Here is a 12656-nt window from a genome sequence, read left to right as displayed (position 1 = left end):
TGCTTCCCTGGGATGAACATTTCTGGCCTTATTGGATACTGAAGCTCTTGTATTACAGGTAGTCCTTGGCTTACAACCACAATTGAGCCCAACGTTTCTGTTGTTAAGTAAGACCTTTGTTAAGTGAGTTTCGCCCCATTTTGTGACCTTTCTTGCCACAGTTGCCAAGGGAATCCCTGCAGCCGGTAAGTTCGTAACCCGGTTGGTTAAGTAAATATGGCTTCCCTGTTGACTTTGCTTGTCAAAAGTTTGTGTAAAAGCGATCTGATAATCCTGGGACACAGCAATAAGTCACAAGCATGAACCGGTTGCCAAACGTCTGAATTTGGATCACATGTCCATGGGGATGCTGCAAAGGCGAACTGTGAAAAATGATTGTAAGTCACTCTCTTTTCAGTGCTGTTGTAACTTTGAACATTCACTAAATGAACTGTTGTAAGTCGAGGGCTACTTGTACGGGGGGGGGGGGAAACAATGATTTAGATTTCTGTGATTGGGAACTGAATGGTAGAATCCAGATGGAGCAAGGATCCAGATAAGAGATCAGGACACCTTAACGAAGATCAGGCTGCACTTATAGTGGTACCTGTGGGCAACTTCGAGTGCTAAGGAAAGAATTTCGGTCCACACACTAGCAGCCAGTCCATGAGGTGTGCTGTTCCCCAAAGCCACCGCTTCCTTGGTTGTCCGGAAAGTCAGGGATACCAGAACAGGTCCAAAGATCTGGAAAAGAAAATGCCTTAGATCATTTACAAAAGATGAGAATTCATTACCTCATAAACTCTGCCAAGGAAGCAAAGTTTGGCTGAGAAAAGCAGAAGCTGTTGCATGGCAGACACAGCAGATTAGTATGAATAGTTCAATTTAAACATTTTGTGTAGGTTGAAAAGCAGCACTTCCTTCAATTTTTTTTAGGCTGGGAATGAGCAACCTGGAGCCCCCAAGGCCACAAAAATATCCTGGAAGACTCCAGAGTCCCTTCACCACAATAACCAAAATCTGGTGGAATGGAAAATACAGGGAACGTAGACAAAGATGTAGCATACAGGTAGTCAACTTACAGCAGTTCATTTATTGATTGTTCGAAGGTACAACGGCAATGAAAAAAGTGACCTATAGTCATTTTTCAGACTTAATAACCATTGCAGCATCCCCATGGTCACGTGATCAAAATTCAGACAGTTGGCAGCTGACTCAGGTTTATAACTGTTGCAGTGACCAAGGGACAGGTGGTCCCCTTTTATGACCTTCTAAAAAGCAAAGTCAATGGGAAAGCCAGATTCGCTTAACAAACGTGTTACTAACGTAAACAACTGCAGTGATTCATTTAACAACTGTGCCAAGATCGGTCATAAAATAGGCAAAACTCACTTAGCAGCTGTCGAGGACTGCCTGTACAGTTAAAGCAGGTTTGTTATAAAGGTGGTCCTCGATTTCAAACTGTAATGGAGTGGTCATGATAGCTATAAATTTTGCAACTGCTTCAGTCGTAAAAGAAATGCTGCAGGCATCCAATGAAGTAATGTTTCGTTACGGCTCTGGTTTTGCTGAAAAGTGACAGTAATTGCCGGCTGGTTTTCGGCGAAACCACCATAAAACACGGTGCCCAGTTCTGGGATGCTATTTGCGAAGTTGTGTCCGACTCATCGTGACCCCATGGACAACGTTCCTCCCTTCCTGTCCTCTACCATCTTCTGGAGTCCATTTAAGCTCACGCCTACTGCTTCAGTGACTCCATCCAGCCACCTCATTCTCTGTCATCCCCTTCTTCTCTTGCCCTCAACCTTTCCCAGCATTAGGTTCTTCTGTAGTGAGTCCTTCCTTCTCATTAGGTGGCCAAAGTATTTGAGTTTTAGCTTCAGGATCTGGCCTTCTAAAGAGCAGTCGGGGTTGATCTCTAGGACTGACCGATCTGATCACCTTGCAGTCCAAGGGACTCGCAGGAGTCTTCTCCAGCACCATAGTTCAAAGGCCTCAATTCTTTCTTATGGGATGCTATATAAACAGCAATAAATGCAGCGTGGTTGCTGAGTACCTGAGGTCTGGTCACATGAGTGTGGAGGGGGAGCAACCATTGGGATTTTAAACCCAGGTCGCAAGTAGCCCCCACGTTGGCCTGTGTAACTCCAAACAATTCAGTCGTTAAGTCGAGAACTACCCGTTGTTACAAAATGAAGAAACAAAGCTAAATGTCCATCTCTTATACCCCAAAAAAGGCAGTGGGTGGGGAACAGGAGGCCCTTCTCCATGCATGTGATCATCGGTATCACCGCTCACTGCACCCTTATTATCTAAAGCCACTTTCCCATTACGTAGTGCACTTAAGTATCTTCTTTATATTAGGCACAAATTTGTTAAACTTTGCTAACGTAAGATTTACTGTGGGTTCCCCCCCCTCTATTTAATTCACCCTGCTGTATTAAAAGTCCTGGACAAGATCAAGCTCTTTCTCTCTTTCAATCACAATTTGGTGTCGCGAGAGGGCCCCCTGTTAGTTCATCACGGCATAACTTCCTTGGATGGATGCCAAGGATGGAAGAGAGTAACAACTATTATGAACCTAACAACTGTGCAAAGGGTTCAGGAGGGATGCTTTGCACACTGCAGTAAGCAAAGCATCCTCCCTTAATGCTTTAAAAAAAACCAGCCACATCCTCTGAAAGGCAGGGAGTGACTAGAGGCAGGCCTCAACGTACGACCAGAGTTAAGCCCAAAATTTCTGTTGCTAAGCGAGACGTTTGTTAAATGAATTTTGCCCCATTTTACGACCTGTCTTGCCACAGAAGATAAATGAATCATTGCAGTTGTTACGTTAGCAACCTGGTTGGTAAGTAAATCTGGCTTCCCCATTGACTTTGCTTGGCAGAAGGTCACAAAAGGGGATCACGTGAACCCTGATTCCCCTAATGCAGGGGTAGGCAACGTTGGCTCTTTTATGACTCGTGGACTTCAACTTCCAGAATTCCTGAGCCAGCATGGCTGAGCTTGAAAACCTCCCCCTTTCCCCTCAGCATGGCTGGCTCAGGAATTCTGGGAGTTGCAAGAAGTCCATGAGTCATAAAGCAGCCTAGGCCAGGGGTAGGCAACCTTGGCTCTTTTATGACTCGTGGACTTCAACTCCCAGAATTCCTGAGCCAGCATAAAAGAGCCAAGATTGCCTACCCCTGCCCCAATGCAACTGTCATATATATGAGTCAGTTTTCAAGCCTCTGAATTTAACAACAATAATAATAATAATGGAGAATGAGAGGGTGAAGATCTTGTGGGACTTTCGAATGCAGACAGATCGCCATTTGGAACACAACACGCCAGATATCGCAGTTGTAGAGAACCAAAGCATACAGCTGATTGATATCGCTATACCAGAAGATGCCACAGTCAAAGAAAAAGAACTGGGAAAAATTACAAAATATCGCGACCTGGCCATCGAAACTGCGCGATTATGGATGAAACGTGTAACAGTGATACCCATTGTCATCGGGGCACTGGGAACTATGTCCAAAAACTTTGCAAAATACATCAAGAAACTGCAGCTTTCTGCAATAACTCCAGCAACGCTACAAAAAACTGCGCTACTTGGAACATCTTACATTTTAAGGAGGTACCTGGTTGATACCTAGGATGCTGGCAGCAATCCGTGTCAACCATCAGTGCCAGTCAATTTGAATGTTCAGTTGATTGGTGGTGATGCTGTCTAACCCACATTTTTCTATCTTATCAAGTAGTAGGTTGTGATCTACCTTATCAAATGCCTTACTGAAGTCCAAGTAAATTATATCCACAGCATTCCTCTGGTCCACTAATTTTGTCACTTGGTCAAAGAATGCAATAAGATTTGTCTGGCATGATCTGTTTTTGACAAACCCATGTTGGCTTTTGGTAATGACTTTGTTTGCCTCTAGGAGGTGTTCGCTGATTCGTTGTTTGATTATCTTTTCCAGAATCTTCCCAGGTATTGAGGTCAGGCTGATAGGCCTGTAGTTTTCTGGATTCATTCCCCCTCCCCCTTTTTTTTTGAAGATGGGAACTACATTAGTTCTTTTCCAGTCCTCTGGTAGTTCCCCAGTGCTCCAGGATCTTTGAAAGATTTTTTAGTTAATTTTTTAGTTTAATTTTGATCACATGACCACAGGGATGCTGCAACGGTCGTAAATGTGGAAAACGGTCAGGTCACTTTTGCCAATGCCGTTGTAACTTTGAACAGTCACTAAATGAACTATTGTAAGTTGAGGACTACCTGTATTTCAGAGCTTTTCCCCAATTGTCTATCTGTGTATGTCTATCAGTTATCAGCAAAATAAAAATGCCTACACACGTATGTGGGAAAATTTGGGAACAAGCACATGGAATCTTTTGGAGGATGGGGCTGCTTTAACATTTTGAGGAAGGGTATTTATTGGCATTCCTTCCTAATACTTTATATAGACATAATAATCAGCAAACGTCAAACCTAGCATAGCACTAATCTTTTTTCAGTCTTCTATCTGCAAACCTAAATGTTGCTACTTTAAGACATCTATTTATTCAACTTAATATGACTTTTAAAACAGCCATATCATTTCTCAGGCAGGCACAGAAACTTGTAAAGGAACAGGAGAACTTTTGCATGAGGTCTGAAGCATTTTCAAAGCCCTACTTTTGACCCCCACCATTTACTACAGCTTTCTTCAACCTGCCAGCCTTCAGGAGCTTACAGAAGTTACAATCCAAAAGTACATAGAGGGAAGAGAGAAGACAAAGAGAGGCAGAAAGAATGGAGAAAAGGTAGGATATTGTTAACGTTGCCCATGTTTAAATGGTCACAAGCTAAGTTCAGAATGGCGGCCTCATCTACCAAGGTGCCTTCCACCAAATGCCTCAGAATTTCCAATTCAACATGGTCTCAGGGTCAGTGGGTATTAAAACAATTACATTAACAATTAAAGCAAGAGAGGTCTAACGTGTCTGAAAATAGCAGGTGAGGGAAAGAAAGATGGATTAAAACTAGTTTAAAAGAAATCTAGCATATGGCCAGACATAGTTACCTGAAGAGGGAACAGCTCCTTGCATTGGCTCAGTGCTGTCTCTCTTTCTTTCTTTTTCTTTCTTTCTTTCTTTCTTTCTTTCTTTCTTTCTTTCTTTCTTTCTTTCTCTTTCTTTCTTTCTTTTTTCTTTCTTTCTTTCTTCTCTTTTTTCTCTTTCTCCCTTGCTTCATCTATCTGTCTGTCTGTCTATGCACCTTATCTATCTATCTATCATCTATCTATCTATCATCTATCTATCTATCTATCTATCTATCTATCTATCTATCTATCTATCTATCTATCTATCTATCTCACCTTTATTATTTTTAATCACAAGAACAACCCTGTGAGGTGGACTGGGCTAAGAGAAAGTGACTGGCCCAAAGTCACCCAGGTGGCTTTCATGATCAAGGCAGGATTAGAACTCACAATCTCCCGGTTTCTGGCCTAGAGCCTTACCTACTGGACCCAACTGGCTCTCATTATTCCATTTATTACCAGCATTAATTTCTAGTGATTAAATCACCTATCAGAAATGCTTTATCTCTTCCTACCTCTTCCCGGACGCAACGGGAGGTCGGATACACGCCGGTGATTAAGGTTGGAGGGTAAAACAATCGACTTGATGGGAGGGATGCCCAGGCCTGGAAAACCTAAAAAACAATAACTACTTTTGAATTATGTTGACAGTCATCGGTCACAGAATTCCTAATCTGGATTCCTATGCAGAGCAGGGGGTTGGGTTCAATATCTATATGGTCCCTTCTCTGCTATGCTTCTAGTTCAGGGTTGAACTCTAGGATTCTTGTGCTCCCTCTGAGCTTGGTTGTTTTCTTGCAGACATTTCATTATCCAACTATTCCTTAACAAGTGACAAAAAAACCTCAAGGCCATAATTTTCACAAATCACAACAGATGTTCCACAGACATGTTTTACAATGGTTTTTTACACAACAGTAGGCTTATTTCTATTTACATCTTTGTGAGCAATGCGGTTTGGCTCTGGAATAAATTCCATATCTAATACCATTTACGGAAATGGACCCCCCATTTTTTTTAAGACATTGCCATCAACTATGTGAGATGACTTTTCCATCAAATACACATTAATAAATTTATTCCCTAAAGATATTTTTATTACACATAAAAAGCTGATTTTCCTGAAGCCAAGTTTAATGCTGTTCAACTGCAATGGTAAAAAAATGTGAATTAAGTACTTTTAATAATTTAGATAATCAATAATTTTAATGGTTAAATATTAAAAATCAATTGTGCGGGGGCGGGGGTTGGCCATAAGACCGATCTGTCTGGCATGACTTCTTCCCATTTACCTCAGCCCCCTCATTCCGAGCTTCTTCCACCAGGCTCTCAATGAAATTTCGCTGTTTCTCGCTGGCCAACGGTCCCACATCTGTGATTTTGTCCAGAGAGTCTCCTAAGCGAAGCTGCCCCATTCGGTGCTTCAGGCGTTGAATAAAGTCTTTGGCAATGGATTCCTGAAGGAACAGCTGAGCCCCAGCACTGTGGATCTGAGAAGGGGAAGGAAAAGCCGCCCACAGGGTTAATTAATTCAATCCTTGGCTGCAGGATTTTGCAGCCGAGATTCTGCTCGAGTAAGAATAAAACTCACTGCCTGGTTCATCAAAAAATGTTTCAGCTTAAGAACGTGTGGATAAACAATTACAAAAATAATGTGATTCCCACATTGATTCTTTGCCCATTTTGGAAATGTTTGGAATTTGTTTCGCTTTGGTGTGTTGTATCGGATGAACACTGCAGTTTATTCCGTAAACTATAGCTAAGCAAACCCTGACTTGGTCAATGCAGAATTCTTGTATTATTGTCTATTTCTGACACCATTCAAAGGGTTAGGTATGACCTACAAAATCCCGTATGCCTGGGAAGCAGACTATTTCCAACTATTTGAGACTGGCCGGACTTTAATGTCTTGCTATCTTTGCAGACAAGCTTGGAGTTAATGCCAGAGAGATCCTTTTCAAGTATCCCTGCCCTTTCTTTCTTCTCTTTCCGCTAACTGGAAAAATGTTGAAGTTCTAACAGTAGGCGTCATTAATTTATTTTTAAAATTGTTGTGTTCTTGCTTGATCTTTTAATTATGTGTCTAGTCCAGGGGTAGGCAACCTCGGCTCTTTTATGATTCATGGACTTCAACTCCCAGAATTCCTGAGTCAGCTGACTCGGGAATTCTGGGAGTTGAAGTCCATGAGTCATAAAAGAGCCGAGGTTGCCTAACCCTGGTCTAGCCCCTATCTATTTTTAGGGACTACTTAATGTAACATTAAATAAACGTCTTAAAACAGTGTGAGCACAAAAAAATAAAAATAAACGCAACTGTAATTGGCTAAATAGGTGCAACTCAATGGGGCAGCTGATGTGGACATCCAAAGTTTTATATGTGTGTGCCAGAATTTTCAGAAAATTCTGGACAAAGATTTACTATATCATAATCTCAAAATCTCATGCTATGCCAAAGAAGAAATACAAAGAATGGAGTGGTTTTTTTAATATTTCCCTCTTTTGCAGTGGTTGGATGAGCAACCATTCAGCAGCCTGAAAAAAAGAGGGAAATGTTAAGAAACAACCATTCCCCAGGTCTCTTCTTCATCTGATCCTATCTTTGGTAAAAGCATACCTGTCCTCGATTTAGCCAGATGGCATCCACCACTGCGTCAACAGCACTATCCAAGTCAGCTGAGTCAAAGACAAGGAAAGGCAACTTCCCCCCAAGTTGGAGACAAAGCTTCTTGCCGCTGCCAGCTGTGGCTCGACGCAGACAACGGCCCACCTGTACCAACAACACATTCCCCATCACACCAATCGAATCGTATTCAAAATGGGCATTGACCATCCCTCCCACACCAGCCCGAAGTCCCATTCCCCATGTCAAATTCTTGTGCTAGTTGGAATAAGGGAGAATGGACATGTCACTGATCATGGAGTAAGCAGGAGACTGAAGGTCTTGCACTACGCCACAGGTAGGCCACCTCGGCTCTTTTATGACTCATGGACTTCAACTCCCAGAATTCCTGAGTCAGCTATGCTGACTCAGGAATTCTGGGAGTTGAAGTCCATGAGTCATAAAAGAGCCGAGGTTACCTACCCCTGCACTACACTATCAAAAGAACATGAAATGCAGTGGATGATGGGTAAACACAAGAAAGCTGGAGTGAAGTAGGTGCAGGTGGTCCTCGACGTATGACCCTAACCGAGCCCAAAATGCCTGCTGCTAAGTGAGACATTTGTTAAGTGAGTTTTGCCCCATTTAACGACCTTTCTTGCTACATTTGTTAAGTGTGTCACTGCAGATGTTAAATTAGTAGCAATAGCAATAGCACTTAGCCTTCTATACTGCTTCGCAGTCGTTCACAGCCCCCTCTAAGCCGTTTATAGAGTCAGCCTATTGCCCCCAACAATCTGGGTCCTCATTTTACTGACCTCGGAAGGATGGAAGGCTGAGTCAACCTTGAGCCGGTAAGACTCTAACTGCCGAACTGCTGGCAGCCAGCAGTCAGCAGAAGTAGCTGCAGAGTACCGCATTCTAACCACTGCACCACCTCGGCTCCTTATCATGATTATTAAGTGAACCTGGCTTCCCCATTGATTTTGCTTGTCAGAAGGTCAGAAAAGGTGATGACATGACCCAGGACGTTGCAGCCATCACAAACATGAGTCAGTTGCCAAGCATTCGAATTTTGATCGCTGACCATGGGGATGCCGCAACGGTCATAAGTGTAAAAAACGGTCATAAGTCACTTTTTCCAATGCTGTTGTAACTTCGGTCATTAAATGAACTGTTGTAAGTTGAGGACTACCTGTATTTATTGAGGGAAGAAGCAAAGAAGTTTGAAGCTCTTGCTTCCTAAGGTGAAATGCAGCTAAGTGATCCCTCAGAAAGCAGATCTAAAACTTAAGAGTGCACATTCTTTACTGTGACCATCTCCAATCGGACTACAGCTCCCATAATTCCAATGAACTAACTGGAATCCTGGGAGCTGCAGACCATCTAGTAGAGGGGTCTTCAAACTTGGCAACTTTAAGACTTGTGGACTTCAACTCCCAGAATTCCTCAGGGCTGATTGAAGAATTCTGGGAGTTGAAGTCCACAAGTTTTAAAGTTGCCAAGTTTGAAGATCCCTGATCTAATATGAAGCATCAGGACAGGAAGCATCAGCCTGCAATTAGTGCAGGTTCGCATCCCACCAGGCTCAAGGTTGACTCAGCCTTCCATCCTTCCGAGGTAGGTAAAATGAGGACCCAGATTGTTGGGGGCAATTAAGCTGACTTTGTAATAATGCCGCTTGGGGGTGTGTGTGAAAGCCCTAATAAGCAGGCATATACATAGAATGAAGGCTACTGCTAAGCTTGTAAGCCGCCCTGAGTCTTTGGAGAAGGGCGGGATATAAATGGAATTAAAATAAATAAATAAATAAATAAAGTCCATTCTACCACTGCTGGACACACAGAAACAGATTGCTGAACTTCCCATTAGGTAAACTGAAGAAACAAAGGGGGCTTTTGAAAATTTCCCTTAAAATTTGGCAGCCAGAGGGATTGGTTGGAAAAACTCTTTGAATTTAATTGGACTAACAATTTCCCAAGGGCGGGACTGTTCTTTAGCAATGATAGTAGCATCATCGCTGCACAAAATCCAGCGGGCTAATTCCTTCATTTCTTCTTTTTGTGAATTTAACAGAAATACAGGAAATCAAAGGCGGCTTATACCAGGGGTGTCAAACTGCCAGCCCGCAGGCCAAATGCGTCACGATGAAACCGTGCCCACCCCATTGCTGGCAATGGGGAAAAAAACTCCAATCGTGTGACGTCGCGAGTTTCACATGTCTGCCTTATACAGTGAAAAATGCATCTATAGAAAACCTTTTTTCTATTTTGTTGCTCAGCCTTCCCTAACCTGAGCATTTTATGGTAAATGAACTTCAGGTCCCAGATTACTCTAGCCAACATAGCCACCTCACTACTGAGAATTTAGGGAGCTGAAGCCTGTATATAATTGGAGGCCGTCCAAATTGGAGAAAACCACCATTATAAATAAGTATTCCAAGAAGGCTCCACACCCATTTGCACTACTGAGGTGACCCTAAGGACGAACCAACAAAGCTCCAGGTGGCCTCAACGACTCTCTAAAAGAAGGCAAATGACCAGCTGTCTGCAAGGAGTATAAATCCTTCCATTGCCCACCATCCCAGATGGAGTTGAAGAAGCTTCTTGGATGAGAGGTGAAACGTCTTCAAAGAAAAAACAAGAAAGTCCAGTTGCCTCCTGAAAAAAAGCACCTGTGGGCTTAGCCTACATACCAAATATGTTACCCTCAAGACTGGCAAAAAAACACACAAAACCCCTGATTTTCCCTTCTGAGCCTCTTCCTAAGTGCCTGGATGGAGAAGAGATGGGCTTTACCTTGGCAGTTCCAGCAAAGGCCACTTTGTCAATGCCTGGGTCGAGTGCCAAGGCTTCTCCCAGCCCCTGATTGCCAGTGACGACATTGAAGACTCCTGGGGGGAGCCCAGCTTGGGCACAGGCCTCGGCCAAGAACAGGGCAGCCAACCCGGTATTGCTGGCTGGCTTTAAGATTGCCGTGTTTCCTGTTGGCAAAGCATGCAGTGGAGAGTTAGGGATGGAAAAGAGAAAAGGCAGGTTTTAAAAAAAGATATATATTCACTTAGTAACCACGTTACTAACTTAAGAACTACTACGATTCACTGATCAACTGTGGCAAGAAATGGGGCCAAACTCACTTAGCAAATGTCTCACTTAGCAAGATAAATTTTGAGCTCAACTGTGGTCGTACGTTGAGGACTGCCTGTATTCCTAGTCACTTGGGGAAAACTGAAGGACGTTAGGCGGGGAAAAGCCGAAGACGACAAAGGGGGAGTCAACGAGTTCCATTTTTTTCATGACAGAAGACAGAAATTGTGAGGCGCCACATTTAGACTTGGTAAGGCCCCTAAGCTATCTAGGCTTCCCTCTTAAAATATTACACCAGAAGGTCTCACGAAAATGGACTTTGGGTTTTCACAAAAAACTGAAGCTGTAGCTTGCTCAGCTTGTGATTATAACTGGTACTGGGTCAGCAGAATCAAGACAAGAAAGTATTTCTTGTAAATAAGGACAATTTGAAAAAGACAGTTGAGGCAGGCAAAACATGGAACCAGACTTCTTTTTTCCGTCTCAAAGTTCAGTCTTGGGTAGGTGGAGAATGAACTGAAAAAGAAGATGGAAGAAAGTTCCTTGGCTCTTAATATCCCATGAAGAGCATTCTTATCAAGGTGACACCTAGCTCAGAAGACCGGTATTAGCCACGTATATCAGGTACGATAAGCCAGGGACAGATGAATAACAAATAAAAAATTAGATTTTGTGAGTTTTTATATGTACCCCAGAGGTCTCCAACCTTTTGGGTACCAGGGATCGGTTCCGTGGAGACAGGTTTTTCCGCAGACCGGAGGGTGTGTGGTTTTGTGTGCTGCCTGCGTCCCACAGATGGGGCTTTGCTTGTTTGTGCGGACCGGTTGCTGGCATGCCGCGGCCCGGGGTTAGAGACCCCTGATCTACACAACATATACTATTCAAAGTACCCAGTTTATAATTCCAGTTTGTTGGTGATGGTGCCTGAGTCAACATTCAGTGTAAGAAGTCCATGCAATTTTCTTGGCAATATGTCTTCGGTTTGTCACTGCCTTCTTCTCAAGTCTGAGAAAGAGTGAGTGACCTAACGTCATCCAGCTGGCTTTGTGTCCAAGGCAAGATTCGACCTCACAAATGTCTGGTTTCTGGCCCGATGCTTTTAACCTCTACACGAAACTGACTCCAGGTTACAGTATTTCCTTGAAAAGCACAGCAGGGAGGCAAGATATGTTACAGGTCCCCTCTCTTAAGGAGGTCCAACTAGTGGGACCAAGAAGAAGGGCCTTCTCGGTGGTGGCTCCCTCCCTGTGGAACATCATCCCTGTGGAGGCAAGATTGGCCCTCACCTTGCGACCCTTTTAAAAGGCCCTGAAGACACGGTTTTGCAGTGGGCCCGGGGTCCCCAAGGCAATACGAAGCCTATCCAGGGGTTTGTTTGACTGTTGTCATGGGGTGGGGGGAGGGGAAGAGTTCATTGGGTTTTGATTTGGGGATTGTAGTTCTGTAACCCACCGTGAGGGAGTTGGGCAGCCATATAAATTTTCTTAATAAAAATAATAAAAACAGATATATTTTACCTACACTGCTAACCCAACTTTCTTCCGAAGAAGCAATGACAGGGCTCAACTTTCTCTGCATAATTTTACTCTCAGATTAACTCAGATTAACCCCGTGAGACGCTCGGTGACTTCTGCGTCTGGGTGGATCTCAAGACTCACTATACCTTGTATTTAGCTCTGGGAAGTCGGGGAGGGGGGAGGGGGAGGGAGGGAGGTGTTGGGGAGGGTTGGGAAGAGGGGAGGGGGTTGGGAGGGGTTTTGTTTTGTTATAAATAAAATGTACTGTAAAACTTTTCAATAAAAAAAAGACTCACTTGGGTGAGTTGGAACCATTTTTACATACCCACGGCCAGGGCCGAGCACAACTTCCACGTCAGCGTCAGCAGAGGAAAGCTTTGAGGAGTAAGAATAGCAACTATACCTAGAGAGA

General features: G+C 43.4%; 1 protein-coding gene across 1 annotated transcript in view; it reads right to left on the bottom strand.

The window, feature by feature from the left end:
• The window catches only part of LOC308676096 (aldehyde dehydrogenase family 16 member A1-like), a 55068-nt gene that overhangs the window by 27475 nt on the left and 14937 nt on the right, over positions 1-12656 (bottom strand). Inside the window, exons 6-11 of the mRNA XM_081341820.1 lie at positions 12570-12647; positions 10440-10624; positions 7657-7809; positions 6335-6532; positions 5558-5656; positions 587-723 (exon numbers count right to left, since the gene is read on the bottom strand). Coding sequence (XP_081197946.1) covers positions 587-723; positions 5558-5656; positions 6335-6532; positions 7657-7809; positions 10440-10624; positions 12570-12647 — 850 coding nt within the window. The remainder of the gene's footprint in view (positions 1-586; positions 724-5557; positions 5657-6334; positions 6533-7656; positions 7810-10439; positions 10625-12569; positions 12648-12656) is intronic.

Source organism: Vipera berus (assembly GCF_964194415.1).
Source record: "Vipera berus genome assembly, chromosome: W".
NCBI lineage: Eukaryota > Metazoa > Chordata > Lepidosauria > Squamata > Viperidae > Vipera > Vipera berus.
The sequence above is the reverse complement of the archived record's forward strand: the minus strand, read 5'-3'. Positions and strand labels throughout refer to the sequence as shown.